We start from the raw sequence: 25175 nt of genomic DNA on the forward strand, positions 1-25175 counted from the left end.
TTCTTTCTTTTTCATAATAGATAGGGCCACCTCACTGCCCATTATTCTTTTTTTTCAGCTGACCCAAAACAGGATCTGCTTTGGCCGAATGAGTGGTGAGGGATAAGGTACAAGCAGTTCTAATGTCTGCCCATCTTAACCATTCCTCATCTGCTGCTTTCTGGTCTCATCAGGGTGAACTCTAAAAGAAGTGTCCCTAGTTCAACATAGCCCCAACTAGACTTCTGTGACTTTTTGCCTAAGACATGGTATATACCTCTAACTTTGAGGGTACTTTTAGTAAGGTTACCTTAAACCATCAATCTTGAATTGTCTTTCCAAGGACTGACCGGAATATATGCAACTTTGTCTTTCATTTGGGTTCCAAAGATTAAAAAAAGGAAAATGGGAGTGAGGTGTGGGGTATTCATAGGGGCCTTTTTTGCTCTGTGTGTTCTTTCTTCAGGAATTACAGAGAAGACAATGTCACTGTTTTGTCCTTGCCATTGTTCCAGGGATGAAATAGTTTTCCAAATGAAAGAGTGGTATGCTTTTCATAAGTTTTAAGTTGATTACAACTTAAATAAGTTTTGAAAAAACCTCTAAATTTATTTATCCTCTTTGTAGTGAATGTTCTCTGCCAGCACAGTGGTACATTGCTTACCTGATAGAAGTTGCCTTTGGAGCATTGTAACCAGTGTAAGACTATGGGTCTGATAAGTCATTCAACTGGAGCCTTAAAATAATCTAGTTTGGGGGTGAAGGTTGGGGGTAGTACACTATTTTTTAAAATAGGAATTCCTGATCTTAGGGTGTTCTCTTTTTAAAGCTAGTTTTGAATAATCATTTCTTTAATGATCTTTTGTGAAAGTAAAAAGTAATTTAAAATTGATGAGATTTTAAAACTCTTGTATGTGTGTATGTTATATTGAAAAGGGTATATCGTTGATTAAATGTTCTCTCCAGGGTATTGTTAAGTGCAGGTGTAGAATAAACTTCCTTTCAGTGGTGGCTTCAGTTGACAATTTTTAGTCTATTGCTAGATAGGTAGTTATGTTCTATGTATTTTCTAGGGAATAGTGGTATTGTAAAACAATGATAGTTGTTAGTGTACAAATGGTTAAAATATTGCCAAATTTGTGGATTTAGTAAGAACTTTAAATATGTACTACTTCCCTTGCTTGCTTATATGGCTGAGAAAAAATTAACATCTCTTGCTTCTTAATTAATTTTTGGAAATTTTGCTCAGGGAAAGACCTGTTGACACATACCTTCTTTCTTGGGTCTTGCTTTTTGTACCTTAGATGTTTATACAATGTATTTTTCAAAGTGAATAGCAATCAAAAATACCAGGGATTAATGTATAAGGAAGACTTTAACACTGAATTACAGGAAGGTTGAATAAGTGACAGAATAACTAAGGTCAAGTTAGGTCTAATGAGAGTTACCTATTTAGAGGAAATAGCTTTAGTTGGATTTACTTAATAGACTAAAAAGAGTAATGACCACTACTATGATAAATGTTTAGATTTTTAGTTATAAAAGTTGTTAAACCATAAACATAACCTTAAACCAGAAAGTTTCTTAAAATTTTGTAGTGTTGGAAAGAATAGAAAATTAAGTTGAAGCTTATCTTATACAAGCAGGATACATATAGAGCAGTGGTCTTCAAACTTTTGGATTTCAGGGAACAGTAAAGTTTAGGAATTTAAAAATTTGTGTGTTTGTCATAGAGGTATCAATTTTTTATTTTGCCAGGGAAGAATACTTTAAAAATACAAAAAGATTGTCGTGTACTATCACCATCGTTATATAAAATAAAGGAAATTTTAACACTGAAAATGTAGGAGAACATAAACTCGCAATAAAGGATAGACTTCCCAAGGAAAAATTGTCAGCTCTTGCCAATGTTTACTTTCAAATATTACATTGTTCTTATTTTCTGGACCATTGTCCTAGATGAGTGAATGAATTTATTTTCTATAACCAATAGATGCATAGTATTTCAAAGTGAAAGTACAGGAATAAATAAGGTAATTGAGACATTCAGATATAACTGAAAAGTGAGAAATTTTCCTCAGGAAAAATATTGAAGCATTTTAAAGACTAGAAATATAAGCAGAACACTTCTAGCTTTAGGTTAAGATGGTTTATGGTTTGACTCTGTCTTGTTACCTAGAAGATGGTTCCTGTTACCTTATTTTCTGTTGTTTTGTATATCAGCATGCCAAAGTACTAAAGTCAGATAAGTACTCAGACAAGAATAAAGAAGTAGTCTCTTCCATGACCTGATTAGAATATTATCTTTTCTGCCCTGAATTGTTACTGTACCTTTGTAGGAGTCCTAGATCCTGTTCAGAATAGGAATAATTAAGTTGCTGTTTTAGAATAATCAGACCAAAAATGAAACCTATAGTCCCAAACTCAGGTACAATTTTTTTTTTTTTTTTTTTGAGACAGAGTCTCGCTCTGTCGCCCAGGCTGGAGTGCAGTGGTGAGATCTCAACTCACTGCAAGCTCTGCCTCCCGGGTTCATGCCATCCTCCTGCCTCAGCCTCCCTAGTAAGTGGGACTGCAGGCACCCACTACGATGCCTGGCTGATTTGTGTGTGTGTGTGTGTGTGTGTTTTTAGTAGAGAAGGGGTTTCACCATGTTAGCCAGGATGGTCTTGATCTCCTGACCTCATGATCCGCCCTCCTCGGCCTCCCAAAGTGCTGGGGTTACAGGCGTGAGCCACTGTGCCCGGCCGAGAGGTACAATTTTTTATATCAAAAGGAAAGAGGGGCCAGGCGCAGTGGCTCACACCTGTAATCCCACCACTTTGGGAGGCCAGGTGGGGTGGATCTCTTGAGTCCAGGAGTTCGAGACCAGCCTTGGCAACATGGAGAAACCCCATCTCTACCAAAAAATTAGCCAGGTGTGGTGGTGCGCACCTGCAGTCCCAGCTGTTTGCAAGGCTGAGATGGGAGGATCACCTGAGCCCAGGAGGCAGAGGTTGTGGTGAGCTGAGATCATGCCACTGTGCTCCAGCCTGGGCAACAGAGCCAGACCCTATCTTAGCAAAAAATAGGGGGAAAGAGAATCGTGTTTTACTAAATGGATTCAACCAAAAGAAGTCAAATTATGTGCATAGCAGAGTTTTTGTGTGTGTGTTTTGACTGATACTTAATAGTTATTAAGTGCTGCTATGTGATGGGCGCTGTGCCACCAGAATTAGTAACTTGAGGTCTGAAGCTTGTGGGAAAGTAGCCATGTGCATTGAACACAGCAGTTAAAGAATTGGAAGTCTTTTCTTTGTAACTTCTAAAAATTACATTTTGCATGTTTTTAAAAATTTGTGGTCATATATATTATATAATTATATGTATTTGTGTTCATAACTCCTTTAACATTCTATAACATTACAAATATTAATAAACTTGCTTTTAGACTTCTTTTATATATTAGTTATATTATCGTTACTAAAAATGTAAGGAACCATAGGATTGCAATTTACTCTTTGGTGATTATCTATATCTCAAGTCACTTTTCTCCATAGTTTTTGCAAAAGACTGTTTCTGCAAGAGATCCCCTAACAAAGGATTCTCTTGTCACATAAGTTTGTGAAAGGCTGCATTTTTATATTACATTTAGAAGTGTAGTCTAAATGAACTAAGTCCAGAGGTAAACAAACCTGTTTAATTTTGTTTCACCCAACATTTTTCCAAACTTAATTGTTTCCAGAACATTTTCCATGTAAGATATGGAATCCACAATTACTTTTCATAGTTTTTTCCTCCTTTGTTAGATCTTTAACCTTTTTGCTTTCTGTTGTATATATGCCTGTTTTCCTTAATTTGCTGTAAGCTTTGAATGAATGTGTGTAAGAGTAGTCAAAAGACTAGAGACAAGCCTCTAAATAAAATATTTCAGATGTAAAACTCAGTTTTTTTTGTACATTTTATAGTGTAGAAATCAGAATTGTAAAATGTATTCCCACATGCACATCATTGAGCTTCAGCAGTTATCCACTTAGGGCCAATCTTATTTCGTCTATAATTCACTCACTACAACTTGCCCACTCCATATTTTGGAGCTATTCATAGTCATTGTATCATTTCATCTGTAAACATTTTAGATGATAGAACCTTAAATGATGGAACCAGTTTCTGGAGGTTCGATTCCTTCTTTTTTCATTTAGTTTTTCACGTAGGTTGGCTCTTCGAATGATAGAGCCTTAAAAAATACAGTACTACTTTCACACCTAAAAATTATATTTCTAAATATCAAATATGCAGTCAGGGTTGACATTTGTCTAATTTCTTGTAAGTTTACTTTTTAAAAATTAGGATCTAGATGAGGTTCATATTTTCATACAGCTTGATTGGTGTTATGCAGTCATAAGTTCGTAAATATTTTATGGGTACAAATCCATTGCTGTCAATTATTAATGTAAAAGTTATTCCATCTTTGGCCAGGAGACTACAGGTTGGCTCCTGAGTTCTTTTGACAGGACCCAAGTGATCTGCGATAGTTTTGTTCCTTCTGGTATAAAGAGGTGTTCTAGGTTCATTTTAAACACTCTCTCTTCCAGACCTGAAATTGACCCTTTCTCTAAGGAGCTTTGGTTTATTTATTAGGCAAAGGTATTTAGACACTACAGTCTGGGTACTACAGCTATGCATTACTATTAAGTATGTTACTGTCACTAATCCTCAGCTGTCAGAGCTGGGAGTGAAAAAAAAAAACCATGTGTGTGTGTGTGTGTGTATATATATATATATATATATATGCACATATATACACATGTATAAAGATGAAATAAATTTAGAGCTCATACTGATACTTTGGATTTAATTTGGGCTATAAAGTTTTTAATACATACACTTATATACACACATGCAAGTAGATAGATAAAGATAAATTCAGAATTCACTCTGATGCTTGTTAATTCTAGACCATATGGTTCTTTCTTCATCTCATGGGTCTTAATGTGTCTTAATTTTTTCCACCTTTCTCACTGACACCAACATGCTGGGTGAAAGGATATGTACGTTTAAATTTTTAATGAAGATTGCCCACCATACAGGTTATACTTATTTGCCCACCAAAGATGTATGAGAGTGCCTTTTCCCTACACTCTTGCCATAGTGTGCACGCTACATAGTGGTTTTACTACTTTTCTTATAAAAAAAAATGCATAGGTATGTAGTTTGTCCTCATTTTTATCGGAGTGGGGTATCAGTTTTCTATCTTCAGTTTTATCAAACTGAAATAGCAACTCATTTAGGTTTTAATTCACTTTTCTGATTGTAGTTGAGCCATTTTCACGTTTAATTAAATGCTGTTTGTTTTTATGTCTATCAACTATTAATGTCATTTGCCCATTCTATTATGTTGCTGAGTAGTCTATTCTTTTTTTTTTTTTCTTAATGCGGGAGCTCTTTGTATATTTGGAAATTAGCTCATAGGTTATATTTTTATGACTTTTCATTTATGCTGTATTTTCCACAATAAGAGTTAATTGTCCGGTTAATCTTTTTTTATAATTTGAAAGGCTTTCACCAATCTGAGATGATAAACATTTTCCCTTGTTTTTTCTAGTACTCTTAATAGGCTTTTTTTTTCTTTGAAGACTTTACATTCACTTTTTAAAAAATTTACATGGAACTTATTTGGTCTAAGGAGTGCAATAGGAAGCCTATTGGGTTCATTAGTTAAGTCTAGTTTTTCCAAGCTTATGTGAAATATATAAATTTCCGGTATGTTTATTTGGGTGTTCCAGACTCTTCCACTGATAAGTTTTCTCTTCATGTGCCTTTTTCTCACTGTTTTAATTAAACTAGCTTTCTCATATATCTCAGTAGTTTGTCAGGGCAGTTGTTTGGATTCCCTCTCACACGCAATTATTACTCACTTTCAGACTCTTGCTGGTGTGTTTTAAGTGTTTATTTTCTGTGTAAACTTTTGAATAAACTTTCAAAAGATAGACTAAGTTATGGGAGAATGAACATAGTAATACTAAATTTTCGTCAAATACTAAACCTTCCTCTGAAAGCTCATTGTCTTTCAAGTTCTTCAGTACTTTTTACATTGTAAGAGCATTTTAATTTTTTTAATATAGCCAATGTATATTACTTACTAATGTTAAAGTTTTCTTTTTTATTTATTTATTTATTTTTTTAATTTTTTTTTTTTTGAGACGAAGTCTTGCTCTCTTGCCCAGGCTGGAGTGCAGTGGCCCGATCAGCTCACTGCAAGCTCCGCCTCCCGGGTTTACACCATTCTCCTGCCTCAGCCTCCCGAGTAGCTGGGACTACAGGCGCCCGCCACTGCACCCGGCTAGTTTTTTGTATTTTTTGGTAGAGACGGGCTTTCACCATGTTAGCCAGGATGGTCTCGATCTCCTGACCTCGTGATCCACCCGTCTCGGCCTCCCAAAGTGCTGGGATTACAGACTTGAGCCACCGCACCCGGCCAGGTTTTTTAAAAAATTAATTTAAGTTTTAGATTCAGGGAATACATGTGCACATTTGTTAATGAGTATATTGCATACTGGTAGGGTTTGGGGTTCTAGTATACCCATTACCCAAATAGTGAACATTGTACCCATTAGGTAATTTTTCAACCCTCATCTGTCTCCCACCCTCCCTGCTTATAGTTTCTGTATATAGACAACATATATTGCTTATACATTTCCCCATAATAATTCATCTTTTTATTGCTATTTTAAATGATATATTTTGTTCCATAATATTTTCTACTGGTTCTTCATATGTAGGAAGACTGTTCATCTTTTTTTATTAAATATGTAACTGCCATCTTATCAAACTATTTGATGATTTTAATTTTGCTCTTGGGTTTTTTGGGTTTTCATCCAATTTATCTTTGGTTAAAAATGATAGTTTTACCTTTCACATTTCTACACTTACTACTTTCTGTTATTTCATTGTTTGTTTACCTTTAGAAAAATGTTAAAAATAGTAGTAATAGTGACTGACTTTTTTGCGGAATGAAAATGCTTCTAGTATTTTCAGTATTATGTGTGATGCTGGCTTTTTGTCTTAAGGTAGAATACAGATGACTCTGTTTCATTAAGAGCTGTTAAGATTTTTGATCAGAAATGGACTTTTTTTTTTTTTTTTTTGAGACAGGTTCTCATTCTGTCACCCAGGCTAGAGTCCAGTGGTATGATCACAGCTCACTGCAGCCTTGATGTCCTGAGCTCAGGTGATCCTCCCACCTCAGTCTCCCAAGTAGCTGGGACTATAGGCACACGCCACCACGGTTGGCTAATTTTTGTATTTTTTGTAGAGATGGGGGTCTCACCATGTTGCCCAGGCTGGTCTTTGAACTCCTGAGCTCAACCACTCTGCCTGTCCGAGCCTCACAAAGTGCTAGAATTACAGGTTTCTGTCACTACGCCCAGGCTAGAAATGGATTTTTATAATGCCTTTTGATGTTTGTATAACAATGAATTTTTTTTTCTTTTTCACCTTATTTCATTGTACTGCTTCTAATCATTCTCTCCTAGTTTAAATCCTATAGTACTGTATTTTTAAAAATCACTAAACTCTTCTTTTTCTTTCTCTTTTTCAAGACTTTTAAAAATTATTTGCAAAAGTAAGATTGGTTTGTAAATTTTGGGAGGGATATTTTTGTCAGGTATCTCTGTTGTCATTGGAAAGTTTCCATTTTTCTTTGCTTTCTGAGATAAGTTGCATTGGAAATATGTTTTTTAAAATTTTAATAGAATTCATTTGTGAAACTATCAGCATCTAATGATTAAATGTGTCTTTACAGGCTGTTTTGTAGAAATGATTGGTTTAGATTTATCTTTTCTGGCTTTAGTTTAGTACTTTGGTAGTTTTTTCAAAAGTTACCTTTTTAATCTAGATTATCAGCTACATTTGCATTGGGAAGCAAATTTTATCTTCATCCGATACTATTTCCCCCCTCTTTCATATTTTGTGGATTTGTACATGTAGCTCCACTTTCACCTTTTTTGACCACTACCTCCTTGCTCAAGTAGGCATCCTGTAGAGCACGTTTAAACATGGTGTTCCTTAACATTTTATAAATGGCTGTACAGTTGATTTTTAAAAATATATTTTAATGAAATTTTAAAGTACATGCATAACTCTTGAAGCACTGCCATAGCATACTTTAGGAAATTATTTATATTATTTGTACTGTTAAAAAGCAGTACAAAGCAGATAATACAGTACAATACAGTTCAGAAATAGGCCTAAGTTTATACAGTCATGTGCCACTTAAGAGGGATATGACCTGAAAAATGTGTTGTTAGACAGTTTCATTGTGCACACATCACAGAGTGTATTTGCACAATCTAAAATGATATAACCTACTACACACCTACACTATATGGTATAGCCTGTTGGTCGTAGGCTACGAAACTGTGGCATTGTGTTAACTATACTGAATACTGAGGTAGTTGTAACACAATGGTAAGTATTTGTGTAGGTAAACATATCTAAACATAGAAAAGATACAGTAAAAATAGTGTATAAAAGATAAAACATAGTATACCTGTACGGGGTACTTACCGTGAATGGCGTTTGCAGGACTAGAAATTGCTCTGGGTGAGTTAGTGAGTGAATGTAAAGGCCTAGGACATTACTATCCTATTTTATAAACTTGTACTTTAGACCTTATAAACACTGCACACTTAGGCTATACTAAGTTTATAGAAATATTTTATCTTTCTTTAATAATAAATTAACCTTAGTTTGCTATAACCTTTACTTTTAAACTTTACAATTTTTAGACTTTTTGACTCTTGTAACACTACTTAGCATAAAACACAGACACGCTGCACAGCTGTACAAAAATATTTTCTTTCTTTATATCCTTATTCAATAAACTTTTGTCTATTTTTAACTTTTTTTTTAGTGTTTTACTTTTTAAACTTTTTAATTAAAAACTAAGACACAAGCACATACATTAGCCTGTGCCTAAACAGGGTCAGAATCATCAGTATCATTGTTTTGTACCTTTATGTCTTGTTCCACTGGAAAGTTTTGAGGGACAGTAACACAAACACAGCTGTCATAGGCAATGTGTGTATCATAGGCAATGGCCTACTGATAACAATTCCTTCTTCTGAAATACCTCCTGAGGAACCCGCCTGAGACTGTTTTATAATTAACTTAAAAAAAAAAATGAGTACACTGTAAAATAATGATAAAGAGTATAGTATAGTAAATACATAAACTAGTAACAGCCATTTGCCGTCCATATTCAAGTATTATGCTGTACATAATTGTGCATGCCATACTTTTATATGACTGGACTGGCAGCGCAATCAGTTTGTTTACACCAGTATCACCATGTGAACAAGTTATTATGATAGTTATAAGGTCACTAAGCAATAGGAATTTTTCAGGTTTATTAAAATCTTAGGGGACCACTGTCGTATATAGTCATTGTTGACTAAAACATTGTTCTGTGGTGCCTGACTTTATGAGGATTTTTAATGGATCACAAAGGAGATGTTTTAAATCAAGGAATAAAACAAGTTATTCAGTAAATGATGTTGGGACAATTGACTAGTTATTTGGAAAAAAGACAGCATTATGTCTTTTTTAAATATCCAAATACATATAAATTGGATGAATTTTTTTTTCTTTTTTAAATACATAAAACATTTAATACATGCTACAAATTTCTTTTTTTTTAAATAGTGAAAACCTAGGGATTTTTTTTGAAAATAATCTTAATATCGAGAGGGCTTTTTAAGGTATGGCACGATATTCATAAAGGAAAACATTGGTAAATTTCAGTATGTGAAAAATTTTAAACTTGTTCATGACAAAAACAAAAGTACAACAACAACGCCTTTCTGTCCAATAAAAGGTGCATCATAAAATCAAAGTCCAATTGGGGAAAATATTTTGCCCAAAATATCACCAAACTTCAGTTAGAAAAATGCAATTAGCACAGGTTGTGAAAAAAGTCAAGAAATATTTCGCTTCTAATAGAAAGTCACACAAGATGTACAAATACACAAGATTGTTCATATCCGTAGAAACTGCTTTAGTTATGCTAAATATATACTATATATGGCCATTCAAGAAAAGTGACAGATTTATTGGTATGGACATTGAGAGATATTTATAAAAAGAATTGGGTTAATAATTTAACCATGAAGTTATAAACTAGTATGTTTCCATATACATATCATACATACTTGTATACAGAAGTTCTTTTAGTATGTGTGTAGAAAAATATATGTAGGATTTAACTCCGAATTCCTCACAGAATAGTGGTTATCTTCTAGGGCTAGGGATAATCATGAACTGTGCTTTTTTACATTATGTGGCCTGAAATTTTGAATCTTTGTAAAAAATAAAATGGGTGGGTTGCAGAAGGAATCGTTTAAACTTTAAAAATTTTATGTTGCACTTACCTGAAATATTGGTTTCTTGAACTTTTCTAATATAAAAACATAGTTTTATCAAAATGAAAGTATAATTATGGAATATGTTTCTTATAACATCAGAAGTTCTTAGTTTTCCTGAGTAAATTTACATCTTCAGAAAGCAAAAACTCAGTTCTTTCAAAAATTTACACAGCCTGATTCTCAAGTTTGTAATGGAGCAATGTTAATAAAAACTTTGAAAATCATCTTGTAATTAAAGTTGAAACTTTAGAAAGTTTTAGGCTCATCTTATAGATTTGAGGAGCTTTGTGCTGAATATAGAGATGTGTAAAGTTAGATCATCAGAAATTTTTGTCAATAACTTATTTTTTAAAATGTCAGTAACTCTTTGCTTTTTAGGTGAATTTTTTTAGCTGAATGTAAGGATGAGTTTTATGAGTAGGTATTTTGCATTAAACAGTTAGAATGCCTTATAGTAATATGAAACATTTTTATGTAATAGTGATAGCTTCAAAAAATTGCAGCTTGTCCTGGAATTGAAATATATGTAAGTATTTTTTTAAAAATTCTAGTTGTATCACATTGTGACAAAAATACTCCTGAGCAGCATTTTAATAGACATGAAATCTTTAAAATTTATCATAAATCTATATGTGTAGATTTAAAATTTATACCTGGGGATTTTAATACCACACAACTTATGTCAAATATCATTGAATATGTAATTGTTTCTACATTTCACATTATGCTGTACTTTGAGATTGTATTATAAATCTCATGTAAGTATAAGTTATTTGCAGTATGTTGCTAACACTGGATTTACCTTAGTTCATGTTACTGTAATTTGAATGCAGTTTCCAAACCAGCCACTTAGTATAACAAGTACTTAGACATGACTGTTTTGTAAGTTCATGTTTTATATTCAGTTATGAAAGCTTGGTAGGACAAACTTTTTCGATAGAAAAGTTCAGAGGGTTTTTTTTTTCCTTTCATGGAGACAGTTATATTTCATATTAGTTTTACAATAAACATTTCATGGTAGTTGGTCATTTGATGTAATTTGAAAATAATGTACACATGCAAAATTATTATTTATTAAAGATTAATAATTACTATATACCATTTGTAAATGAACAGTAATTAAAATGAAATAATATATATTTAGCATATTGATCCTAATTTAGACATTGATTCAGACACTAAAACTAGGATCTGGAAGTACCTTGGGATTGTCATCTTAAACAGCAGTCGTCATTGTGTTATAAACATGTAGACATATTTCTTTTAGTCAAATATTGGCCAGTAGTGAAATCGCTCTATTTTATTATGAGGAATTATCCTTATTTTCTTTTTAAAAGGATTTGCAATTACTAGTCTGATTGTAGGAGTAAATAACCATAAAAAGTGAAATGTAAATTATAATAGTAAATTGAATAGTAAATAAAAAGCAAACGTGTAGATAGCCATCTTCAGTTGTCTTTAGCTATTTGAATTTTAATGTTAGGCACTATGAAATTTTCTTTCTTCAGAAATTTTTAATGTCTTATATTCCAATATTTTTAATCATTTTAGGCTGCAGTTCATGGAGCTCGTTTCAAAGGGCAAGATCTAAAACTGGCATGGAATAAACCAGTAACTAATATTTCAGCTGTTGAAACAGAAGAAGTTGAGCCTGATGAAGAAGAAGTATGTTATTTTTTTTTTCCACTTATTTTTACCCTTAATCGTTCATAGCTTTTATATAAAATGTGATTTTTGTGGCTGTGAATTTAACATAAAACTTTTATTCCTGACCCATAGTCCAGGCAGGGGGATATCAGATAAATGCAAACAACTTTAAATTTTCTGGATAATGAGAAGAACTGTGGATTGCTAATTCAAAAAGAATATATGAAAATCATATATATACTCCATTTTTATTTACCCTTAGAGACAATAATTATTATTAGCTTTTTATCCATAGGAAATCTTGTAATATCTTAAGTTTTAGGGTAATCTATTCTCAGTTGCTTTATTAACATTTCAGCTTTCCTTTATTTTAATTCATATATCATTTTAGTCATTAGAATGAATGCCTGTTATATGGTAGATACTGTCATAGGCACAAAAATGAATAAGACACGGTCCCTATCTATCATCAAGGAGCTTATAATCTGAAAAGGGGGGTGGTGGCAGACACATAAGAAACTAGTTACAATAAAAGTCAGACTGATAACGCTGAATAAAGATTTGAACAACATGCTCTGGAAACTCAGAGGAAGGAGTGATTGTTTCCATCCCGGAAAATTTTAAAGGAGGCATTGACAGTGGAACTGGGCCCTAAGCAATAAAATAGCTTTCATAATCTAGAACTGGAGCTGGGAATATAATTTAGAGGTATTTTAGATGGAGGAATAAGCATCAGGAAAAATGGAAGTGTGCATTTTTCTTTGAGTAACAGCAATTAGTCTGATGGCTAAGAGGTATGGGCCAGTGAAGTGGTAGAGCCCTTTGAAAGCAAAAACTTAAAAGTAAGCAACTCTTATTTAATCACCAAATAAACTTTAGGAGAAAGTTTAACTTAAGAAATAAAGGTAAGGTGGGGAAACTAAATGATTCCATGTTTTACCTTCATAATGGCACTTCATTTTGTTTGAAGAGCATTTCAAGGCTGTTATACATATCCATAGTCAAATGCAAGAATAAAAATGTATATTTTGAAACTCATATACATGATTTGTCATTTTATATTTTAGATTATACCTTTGTCCTTCCATGAGTTTGAATTGAATGGGGAGAAAAGCAGGAGAGCTCCTGGTATTAGGTATTTTGAAAAGTTTGAAATAGCAGTCTGAGAAGTGTTTATGAAGGGAATGGGGAAAAGAAAGGAATGCAATAATAGAAAATGTTTGTTGCATACAGCAGAAAATAAATATAAATATAAATCCTGGTAGAATTTTATACAAGTCATTGGTTGATTTTAGTATTCAAGGTTAGGAGGGTAAATGAGAGAAAACTTACTGTTTTCTTTTTTAAAAAAGTTTGACCAATATTTTAAAGTTACAGAAGATGGTGTAATTTGCTAAAGAGAGGCAGGAAAAAATGGCATGTACAAAGGCTTAATTTGATAATTTGTTTAGTGTGTTTCATGCAAACAATAGAATAGATCATATAGAGAAATCATTGAGTGGTTAAATGTCGCTTTTCCTTGTTTTGTGAATGTTCTAGCTATAAAAATGCCTTTTGTATTCAACTCGGTTGAGAGAGATCAGTATTTAAAAGTGTCACCTTTTTTTTCTTTTCTTTTTTTTTTGGGTAAATTCCTAAATACATTTTAACCTAAAGTTTCAGGAAGAGTCTTTGGTGGATGACTCATTACTTCAAGATGATGATGAAGAAGAAGAGGACAATGAATCTCGTTCTTGGAGAAGATGATTTGACTGATCATTGATCTACATATGCTAGAACTCTACCTGTGTTTCATTAGTATTATCTAATGTACTTTTACATATTTGTAAAAACAATTTTTGGTAAAATGTGATGAAGATGGATTTCACAAATAGACAAAAAAGAAGAAAACTACCTTCTGATCTTGTATTTTGAAAGATTGATGTTTGCATTTTATTTCAGTAAACAATTGCTAAAGACATCACACTAGAAACATATGCAATGTTTTTATTACATACTTCTACTGGACATTACAGAATTCTTTGGGTTCTTTGTAATTTAATGAATAGGTCTGAAAACTTATGACCAATACTTGTTATAACTTAGAGGATTTTGTTTTATTCCAAATAAGGAATGAATTTGCATTTAAAATCTTAATGAATGTTTTCAAAACTGAATAGATAACATAGTACTCTAACTAAAGTCTCCAAGTTATGTATTATAATATTACATAGTAGTATGCTTAGGCTTTACTATGTATTAGCCTTTTGTTGGACTGTGTATGTATTTTACCATATGGGTTTTAATGATAATGGTGTTTGACTGCTTTACATGAGTCCTTATGCATCCGGATGTTATAATAAAGTGGAATGGTCTCTTAAAAAAAAAAAAAAAGAAAAGAAAAGAAAAAAGCAGTGACAAAAAAAAAAAAAGCCAAGACAATGTTCCTTGATTTAAAAAAAGAAAAGAAAAGAAAAAACAAAAGAAAAAACTTAAAATAGACCATTCCAGATGGTGATCTACCCTTCCCCCCAATTATCACAAAAGGAGCTATAATCACTAATTTATTCTTAATAATAATGGTTACTGGTACCCTTACAATAATGTACAATCCAATGTTTAAAAATTATACCACTTGAGTTTGGTTTGATCCTATAAATTTTCAACAAATGTCTTAAAAAGCAGGCTGATTAGTTTGGAACCAGACTACAAGTAGAGCTAACATTTGATGAATAAGAAAACATCACATTACATTTTGGATGTATGAAAGAAAACTTGACCATTTGAAGATAAATGAATAAAGAAATGTACTATAGATACTACTTTAGGAAAACACTGTTTGGTAAGTGTTCCAGTCTGATATTTTAAGTGTGTACTTCCTATACTTGTATAAAAATCTTTGACGTTTGCAACAATACTGTGATTTTTTTAAGTGGATTTCTTTTGCAAATGAACATGATCATTGCAAGTTGATACAGCAGTTTCCAGGAAATGAATGCATTCTTTGTAGAATGGGGGTGGGAGATTACATATTTATATTTTAAAATTCATTTCGATTGCAAGTGTTTCTGCCTCTCTTGAGATGATAGTAATAATATTTAAAAAATCACATTTAAAAAATTACTTTCTTCCATATTGGGGTCCTCACAATCAAAAGCTCTTGTTCCACCACCACCATAGTCTTCTGCCAGTGGAGTAACTTAAGGATGCTGTTCTTTTTCTTATTCCCCATACCCCACTAATTGAGGTTGAAGTTGTGTGCATTTTCTTGATGATAACACTATTTCATAGAAATGCTTTGCCTTGCAATTAGTGTATATGTTTATATTTAAAATTTCAAAATCAGATTTCACTTGTCAAAATAGTGACTTTGCTCTAAAAGTCACTATTTTTACTTATATATTTAAATCAAAGATCTATTTTTATGTAGTCTCTTGTATGTTGACTATGTGCTATTCTGATTCATTAGGTAAGTTTGTTTTCTTTTCTTTTTAGTAGTCGTGAAAGGTGCCAAATTGGCAGAGGCTCACGTTTCTTCTCTTTACACCAAACAGGTATTATAAAGAAAGTAAATCTTTCAAAGGCCAGTTAAATCTCCATGCTGATTTTTGGCTTTATAATTTGATTAGTATGTTTTAGCCTGATATTTCAAAAATTTAAAAATTCCCTTATAATGTAACTGAAAATACATATTCTGTTTATTTCAGTCCATGAATAGCTAATCTGTTTTCCTAGCCTAAAATGTCCAAGTAACCTAGAACTTAAAATATTTTAAGTTTAAATATGTTGCTTTTAATGAATCAGAAGACAAATATGTTTCAGTGTGGTCCCAAAGAATGGAGATTAAATCTTATGAACATTAATTAGGTTTACAGTTATATCATCATAGTATTAATATGATCTTAATTATAAATATTACTTACTATTAAGTTGCTACTGAATATTTTACTTGTTTATAAATACTAGTACTCTACATGTACTTTCATATGTTCTCGTTTAAAACTTAGGAAGGAGTTATTAATTTCCATTTTACAGATAAGGAAACTTAGGCTAATAGAGATGGGATGATGTCGTCATAGCTAGTGGGTGAAAACAGATTTGAATTCAAGTATTCTGATTTCAGTGCCAACCTTTTTTTTTTTTTTTTTTTTTAAACTCTATGTTGTTGCTGCTTTCCTAATTATTGATGGAGTGGAACATGAGATTGTGTTTATAGTAAATATGGTAGTTCTTGCCTCAAAGGTACTGCACAAGGTACTGCACAAAATTAGTAGACATTCTACTTGGTCATTCGCCAGTTCATACTTATACCCTCCCTTTTAATACAGCACTTTGTTCATATCTCTGTTACAGTACTTACATTGTAATATAATTTATCTGGTTTATGTCTGTCTTCCCCACTAGATTACAAGCTCCTCTAGGAAGGTGGACCATGTCTTATTCATCATTTTATCTCTAGTGCTTATCACAAAGCCAGGCTTATAGTGGGCACTCAAATGTTTGTTGGATGAATTAATGAATGAATGAATGCATATTTAAATATCCAATCATAGAGTGACAAATACCTCCCTTGTTAATTCTTATCAATTTTCCAAAAATCTCTTGAAGATATCCTCAGTCACTGGGAGCATTTTACTAAGCAATTGATACAGTTCAAGTTTGTCACTGGTGGGGTAACAAGTACTGTTGGAGGTATACACATATGTAGACTTCGTGGAGTTTCCACAACATTTAGTAAGGCATTAATATTTTGGGGTAATGTTGTGATCTGTTTCAGAGGTAAAATACACTTTTCGTTTCTGTCAGTGTGTATGATTAGAAATACTAAGAGTCACCAGTCTAGTCCATCCCACTAATTTTTATATCCAAAGGTGACCTAGTTTAGAATACTAGACAAGGTTTATAAGAGATTTAGCTTTTGGTCCCAGTTCTGCAACTTAACTCTGTGGCCTTAGGCAAGTCTCTTGCCTTATCCAGGGTTGTTTCCTTGTCTGTAAAGTAAAAAGAGTTGGACTAGATGATCTCTCTAAGGTCCCTTTTACATCTGTAGTTTCCCTGGTACTGTATTAGTGTTTGATACAAAACAATTTAATATAAGCCAGTTCTCCCTGTTGTCGTCATTGTTTTCTATCATTTTATCATTGGAAGCAACTTGGGTTTGGTTATGATAATTTATATGATGCCTATTGGTACAATTTTGTGTATAGTGTTCCTACATGCTTGCATTTGCCAGCACAAATCACTTTCAGCCTATAAAATAGAGATGAACTTCTGTATTCACTAGCACTTCCTTTTCCCAATTGTAACTTTTCATTTTCTGTCTAAATTCAGAGGTTTAAAGTAGAAGTACTTGCTAGTAATGCAGATACAGTCAGTTCTCTCACCAGTATGGATTTAAATTCTCCTTTCCATCTCAGTTTATTCTTTAAAACAAAACAAAACAATATGCTACCTAAAACTAGAAACACATTTTTTAATTCTGCAGCTCTCCTAACAGATTATTTTGCTTTAGTACAGACCTGGGCTGCAGACTGATTTGGGAGTTGGAAAAGGATTGAGGACAGCAATGTAGGTCACCTCTTCCTACAGGAAAAAATTGAGGAACATTGTGTATTACTGGTTAAAAGATTGATTAGGATTATTTCAAGGGATGGTTGAGTTGTCGTTTTACATATTTCACCCAATATTTTGTGTCTCTACTTAAGCAGTGTTGTTTTAAATGTTACTGGATAATTGTAACATATCAAATTAAATTTTATATTTAACTGATACCCAAGCATTCGATGAAAACATGTTGCAGGAGTGGGAGAATATTCCATAGCTTTTGTTTTATTGTGATTTGATTAAGTATGACAACTAATAGTTTAAAGACAGGACTTCACTGTTTTAGCTGATTTCCTGTAGAAAGTGTGGCTAAGTTTAATGGAAAGAAATGTCTTCTTACTAGAACTGATTTTGGGGGAGTCTATCCACTCTTACTTGGAACACTAACCATTGCCTATAAGGGTTCAAAAAGGAAGCAACAGTTGCTTATTTGGTATGTTGAAATATCACTGGCTATTTTAGAGTATGAAGCAAACTTTATCAATATTTTCTTTCTTTTCCCCCTTAACAGTGTAGACTAATGATAAAAAACTAGTTTTAGTTCTTCTAGAATTTATATCAATTTTGTAAGCTCCACCCAACACACACACACACATACACAGACACACCCTGCCCCACTTACAAAAGTCTATATTAGCCTTTTAAAACAAAAATTTCCTGTGTGAAATTCTGGCTTAGTTAACTTTTTGGTCTTTCTCTCGGGGCTTTTCTAGTTCTTATAAAATACTATAAATTACAAATGAAAATTTAATGCATAATTACATTACTAGTGTACAATATTTGTAAGACAAGAAGAAAATTTCCTTTTCCCAGATCTCAGGAACTACCTTGTTCCTGTTAACTTCTTGAACTGGCTAGTTGCTCAAAGGTATGTATACAGGACTTTAGAGAAGAGCAGTTTTTAAATTTTTCCTTTCTGATCATTATATACCTATCAGATGACAACAGATAATCTTCCAAAGTTGCTACCTAAAAATCCTAGGAAAGAAACTGGTGAACATGACTGCCATTCCCAATAATTGCTAATGAAAAACGTCAAACTTGCTTAGTAGAAAAACACCTAATTTGGTAATAACTTTCTTGCCGTTTATCCATATTATGTGCTTGTTACTTAATGTAATTAAAAGCATTTTAAAATTCTACTTTTTTTGGTATCTGCTTTTTATACTTGCTGCTTCCTAAATTCCTAAATTCCTCCCTCACTGTTTATTTCATCCATCTACTCATTTTCCCATCATCCAAAGTAAGCCTCTCCTTATATACCAGGCACTGTCTGATTTCCATGTATTCCTTTTATTTTTACTGTGGGCCTTTGTGCTTAGTATACTTTTACTTCATATAATGTGATTAACAAATGAAGTGATTATCATATGGAGTTTAAGAAAATTAGATGTATCTTGCAATTACTTTGAAATCTTTGGGAAACCTTAAGAAAATTGTTTCTGTTTTCATTTTTATTTACAAAGTCTTGGAATTCATGATTTCTTAAAATTTCTTTGCCTACCCACATCTCTGTGAAAATTTTCCATATCAGTTACTAGTTTTTCTAATGAAAATTTTAGACCATAGATGTGTTGTATGCTGTGATCTTTTGCAGCCTAATGTTTGAAGGAAGCATGATGCAGAGAGGTTTTGTTAAAATCATTTTAGCCCAAAGCTTTGTGTAATCTTCCTGCAACTTTGATTTTGATTTCTTTCTCAAATAGATTTTTTTAATGTTTAGAAAAGTTGGAGGTCAATTTATGATGTGATTCAAGTTTTAGATTTATTTGCTGTTTTCAAAGTTTTTTTTTAATAGTCTTCTCTTTTTCCAGCAGAGAGAGATCATCATTGCCTGAATTCCCTTAGCTTTGTGACTGCAAGAGCAAGACCAGTTCCTGTCTGGAGACGACTGTTACAATAATATCATCCTATTATTTTATGTTCACTCTTTATCAATTTGAACAGATGTTTACATGTACTATAATTAGCATTTTATCTCTACAGTTCTCTAAGAGTACATCTGAGTTCAAAGTGTATCTGAATGTGTGCTCTGACCTTATTCTTAAATGTTTTCTCCCTGTACTTTATAGCCATTTATTTTTTAAACACCTTAAGAAGGAATGAAAAAGTTCTCTTGGATGACATATATTCAGTCTGAGCCAAATTGAGGATTGTGTCTAGGAAATCTGTAAAGCCATATACTACTGTGTTCATCAGCATGAACAATTTAAAATGAAAATGAATTAAAAAGTTAAACATGAGTTTGGTTTTAATTTTGGGGGGATCTTAAGATGTATTTCTGGGAGTAGGATAGCCACTTAAAATAATTTTGAATAGATGATAAAGTACTTTTTTATGTACTGTAATAGCTTGTGCATTTCTTCTGACTATACTTTCTGATGATGTTGCCAAGGTCATTTACCCAAATTTTTTTTAAAAAATTCTTAACTCTTAAGAGCCAACAAAGGAAATAATTTTCTTCTAAGTGACAAATGATAATCTGTGGATTACAAGTCTTTTAAAACTTATTGTATGTCTTAACATAATTTTTTCACATTTTTTGGACTTTTCAATCAAGACATCAAAGATGACCTTTAAAGCAAGAGGAAATGGTGTCGTGTACCTAAAATTGGTAAAGACGAGTTTTTACCCATTTTAAGAAGTGTATGTCCAAATTATTTATAAGCAATATGGCTTAATATGGCTTAGAATTACTTATAAAGAATATGATTAAATCTCATCCTAAATATGTACCCACAATATCCTTTCTATAATGGGAACCATAAGAAATGTTTTCACTTAGTTTCTGAGTATTCCTTCGTAGATTTCTCAGGAGGCATTTAAAAAGTTGAAAGCTGTACTTGGTAGTAGCTATATTAGAAAAGTCCAATTTACACTGATTTTTATTCACCCTCGTTTTTATTTTTATCCAGTCATACTACCTTTATCACTTTTTTTTTTTTTGGTGCAAAGCTGAATATTCAAATTTTTTTCCCCTTGAGTATGCATTGCATTTGTCATGAAAAATGAAAAGAATGTAATAAACACATCAGTCATAATGTAAATTATCTGTTTTGATCCACATTGGTTGGACATAGCATGGTTAATTCTAGGCTTGGTTAAAGAAAATACGTCAATTAGAAAGTCTTCTAATATTTTAAGGACCTGGTAGCTTACAAGGCGCTTTTTTTTTTTTTTTTTTTTTTATTATTGTTAAGACTTTTGGTTCACATTTGCAAACTAGCCACAGGGTGTTCATAAATATTTTCCCAAAATAGTTGAGTATTTTTAATTTTGAACAAAGAATTTTCTGCCCTACTACAGTGGCTTACTGCTAGGGTAAAGACCATTGTCTGAAGACACTAGGTGTTAACAGTGTTGATTGCTTAATGGATATGGACCACATGCCACTACCTGCAGCTTTGTCATCCTGGTGTTTTTGTTCGGTTGGGTTTGGTTTTTCATTTTTTGCTTTTAAAATTAAAAACAAAGCAAAACAAAATTGAAGATACCGTTGAGAATCAGAAGTCAAGATGACTCTCACGAAGATCACTGCGCTTTTTGAAAATTGCTGTGAGATCTAGTCAGTTACATATTTAAAATCCCCATATGTTGATTAATTAAAGATAAGGTTTTCATTATTTTCCTAAGTAGGATTCTCATGGAGCTATTGTAGATAACTGTACAGAATCACTTTTGTGTAATTGAACGAAGCAGTTTCCTCTGCATGATTGCATAATGAAAGCCTTTTATATATCTTTATATTTTTCAATATACTTAGATTTTACACTATTAAGCTGCTCTAGTCATGCTATATTTGTTTTTTTTAAAATAGAGTTTATAAATATTTATGCTCAAAATACAGATCAACTGAATATTTTTGGTCTTGTTTACAAGATAAATCATACTTTAAAATGATACAGGCCCCTCAAGTGTCTTAGGAAAAAGTCATTGGTGCTATAAAACCTTTCAATATCATTTTTGAACCCATTGTTCAGACTCTGCTAGGTTTTAATCTGATTGCTTGTGATTTATGATAATGTAGCAGCAGCATAATTATAAAAGTGGTCTCTGATGTGTGGATAAAGAGCTCAGCCCATTAGAAACACATCGTAATTTAAGAATATGATGCAGAATGACCTTACACTTACTTGTGCCCAGCTTCCCAAAAAGAAAATTGTTTTGTTAAGAGGAAGGCAGTTAATTTGGCTAGAATCCAAAAACATTCAGCATGGCTGGTTTTCCCTTATTTCAAATGAAAAACTTTTTTAATACTAAAATACGTAATCCTGCTTTGCTTTAAATTCCCACATCCATCACTCTAGAGGAGGCATAGTGATTCTTAAATATTCACAGAACATTTGATGAGTTGTAAAGAGATGTATTACTGCATTGTAGGTTTTTGCATTGATGTGTCGAGTTTTTTGTTTTGTCCCCATGATTTCCTTCCAGCACCTTAATGAATGTTCACATGATAGAATGTTTTAAGTATCAGCAAAGCATTCATGGATGCCTGCTTTTCATTCTCAGAAGGTTAAACCTGTTTTGGGTGTGATGCTACTTCAGAACATACTGTCTGGCACAAGATTTCTTCTAATAAGTGGTTTATTTTAATGCAATGTCTGTGGACTGTTGAATTGAAAAACACCAAAGGAGTCTTCTTGTTTGGAGACTGGATTGTTCCAGTTTTAAATACCTGTGCCCATAAGTATCCCATTTCATGAATGTGTGTTGGCATGGGGAAAAAATTTCCCTGCTCTTTGAGTGGAGCGAGAGCAATTGGTTAAGCTGTAGCAGCTTTTTTGTTTATTTTTTTAAAGTGATAACTTGAACTGAAAAAAGATAAAACTTGAACTAGAAAACTACTCTTGTATGCTTAGAATGTTTATAGTATTAAATGTTTATGTGGGGTTGTCAACATTTTTATTATTTATAGTTGAATTATGTTTTGTTAAATCCATATTTATTATTTTTATATTTTGAAAATTTTCAAAATAAAAGTCTTACTAAAAACAGTTGATGTTTTAAAATTGTCCTACATCTTGCATCAGTTATATTAATTTATACTGGAAAAAATTGCATTCATTAGGCATTACATTATTGAGAATTCTGAGAATGTTTATACAAAGAAATGACTCTACATTTCCTCTTCCCCTCTTTACCCTCCATTTTAAGTTGTATTAAGTCAATTTTGGCACCAATATGTCACTGGCTTAATGTCTCCTCCTTTCACACATACACAAATCCTCATGACCCTTCCCCCTAATTCCTGACTCCTTTACTGCTTGGAAGTTTTTCTCCTTATTCCGCTTGGCAGCCAAAAAATTCTCCTTATTGTAAGTGATAAGTGTAAAAATACTATTCTGATGTTAAAGAAGGAATGCCATAGTTCCTGAAGTGCAGTTAGACACAAAGTGCTTATAATGTCCATTTACAAAGCTGTTGAAAGTTTTCAGAACTTCTGTAATTTCCACAGTTCATCTGGACCATTTTTCCCCCGATCTGATTTGGCCTGCTTTTCCATCATTCAGCATGTTCATTTCATATTTAATAGTTTATTGAATGATGAATTATTTCGATTTTCATCGCATATGTATTTTCTGTCATCTGTAACGTGGTAAGGTGACACTGCTGCTGCAAGAAAATACATTCTCATCTACAGATCACAAATGTGATAAAAGTCTAGTTAAAAGAGATCTAGTGAAGTAGAGGACTTTGGTTAATAGTGGTACAATTATTTTAGAAAGTGACGTGTTTGTGTATATGCACACAAGCACGCGTGGCCAGCCCCTGTGGAGAAGTTGCAGATGAAGCATGTTGTCTGCCTTCACTTACCTGAAAAGTGTTTCTGCACAATGAATGAATTTGTCCTTTAATCTTTTTTTAATCATGTAATATTGTGGAGAAGCTAAACATTTTTAAAAGTGTGGAGGTAATATGATAGCCTGTCATTTATAAATGATCTCCAGACATTTTAAAAATGGAATTAAATAATTTTTACTGCCTTGTAACCTTTTTTCCCTTATGATATTGATACTATTTTTAATGGTTCCTCCATTATTTGAAGATGAATCAATGTAATGAATCAGTTATCATTTTGGGAATTTAACCTCTCCACTTTTTAGTATAAGCAATGCTGTGAACATCATGCCTTTGATTATTCATGATATATTCTCAACTTCATGGTCAATATATATAGTTTTTAAAACTCGTGATACATTTTGCATTTTCCTTTACAAAGCAGATATGTATAAATACCTGAGCAATAATTTTGCTTTGTTAACAGCATAAGTTATTTTTTCTGAAATGTGTTAGAACTTACTGAATTTATTCCATTTTCATAACAGAAACCAAATTATGCCTAATACAGTAGTTAAGCTCTGCTGTAGTAGTGACACTAGTATGGATATTTTACACAATATATAATTGCCAGGATTTTGTATACCATAGCAGATTTTTTTTTTCTTGAAACTACAGATGGTTTATAAGTTGTCAAGAAACTTTTGATAGTCTCATCATGAGTATCTATTGAAAGATATGGGAGATAATCTTTATTTTTATTAAATAAGGTAAAATAAGTGCCAGAAGCAGGATTGGAATTTTCATTTCTCGTACTATATTTACTGTGAGAATTCACAGAACCACCAAATAAAAACTCAAAACAAAGACGTCCCCATGTTTTTAATCAACACTCCAAACGCCTTGTCTCCAGAAAAGCAATTTGTGTTTTCCCCCATGAAAACATACTTCATACTGATACAAACAAAGCATCAACTGGACTATCAAAAGAAAACTAGATAATGTTTTTCCTTTTTTTTTTTTTTTTTGTCATAAACAGAAAAGGCTTTTTTTTTTTTTTTTCTTTTGAGGCAGGGTGTTATTCTGTAGCCCAGGTTCAAGTGCAGTGGCTGATCTCGGCTTGCTGCAACCTTGACCTCCCTGGGCTTAGGCAGCCCTGTCTTGGTTTTCCAAGTAGCTGGGACTATAGGCACGCACCAGCACGCCTGTCTCATTTTTGTGTTTCTTGTGGAGACGGTTTGCCGTATTTCCCAGACTAGTCTCGAACTCCAGCTCACGTAATCTGCCTGCCTCAGCTTCCCAAAGTGCTGGGATTACAGGTGTAAGCAGCGGCGTCCTGTTCATTTTTGAAACCATAATTCACTTCATTGGAAAGAAAATTTCCTGCAAACCATGAATATTTTCGTTAGCTATTCATATACTGGTCGTGTTTTTATTCAAGTGGAAATGAGAACATTTTGTACACATATGACATTACTTTGAATATTCAAGGGTTTGCAATACTATTGACAGTGTTCTTAAATTTTCAGTCTTTGTTTCACTTTATAAATCTAAGATGTGTGTTACTGAAGCAGTAGTACGTTTTGTATTCGGAGCTCTGAATCATGAAACTGATTAGTATGCAGTGTATTTGGGGGATTTTGAATTTAGGACATAGGTTAATAAAAAGACCATTTCATACTTCTGATTTTTAAGAAGAAAAAGTACAAGTGACAACAAAGCCTTTGAAGTCTTTGACATTTTTTGACTTTTTGTGTTAAAATGTTTTTTATTTATCCCAGA

At 32.7% G+C, this 25175-nt stretch overlaps 1 protein-coding gene across 18 annotated transcripts in view; it reads left to right on the forward strand.

The window, feature by feature from the left end:
• RBM26 (RNA binding motif protein 26) overlaps positions 1–22609 on the forward strand; it is a 96825-nt gene extending 74216 nt beyond the window's left edge. For 15 of the 18 annotated variants that reach the window (XM_033177460.1, XM_033177471.1, XM_033177462.1 and 12 more), the window contains 4 exons: positions 11934–12047; positions 13686–14850; positions 15504–15562; positions 19427–22609. In XM_033177460.1, coding sequence (XP_033033351.1) covers positions 11934–12047; positions 13686–13775 — 204 coding nt within the window. In that variant the 3' untranslated portion in view covers positions 13776–14850; positions 15504–15562; positions 19427–22609. Of the gene's footprint in view, positions 1–11933; positions 12048–13685; positions 15563–19426 lie in introns of all 18 variants that reach the window. The other 3 variants (XM_033177456.1, XM_033177467.1, XM_033177464.1) reach the window with 3 other exon arrangements.
• The last annotated feature ends 2566 nt before the right edge of the window (positions 22610–25175 follow it).

The sequence above is a fragment of the Trachypithecus francoisi genome, unplaced genomic scaffold (genome assembly GCF_009764315.1).
Source record: "Trachypithecus francoisi isolate TF-2019V2 unplaced genomic scaffold, Tfra_2.0 Lachesis_group18, whole genome shotgun sequence".
NCBI lineage: Eukaryota > Metazoa > Chordata > Mammalia > Primates > Cercopithecidae > Trachypithecus > Trachypithecus francoisi.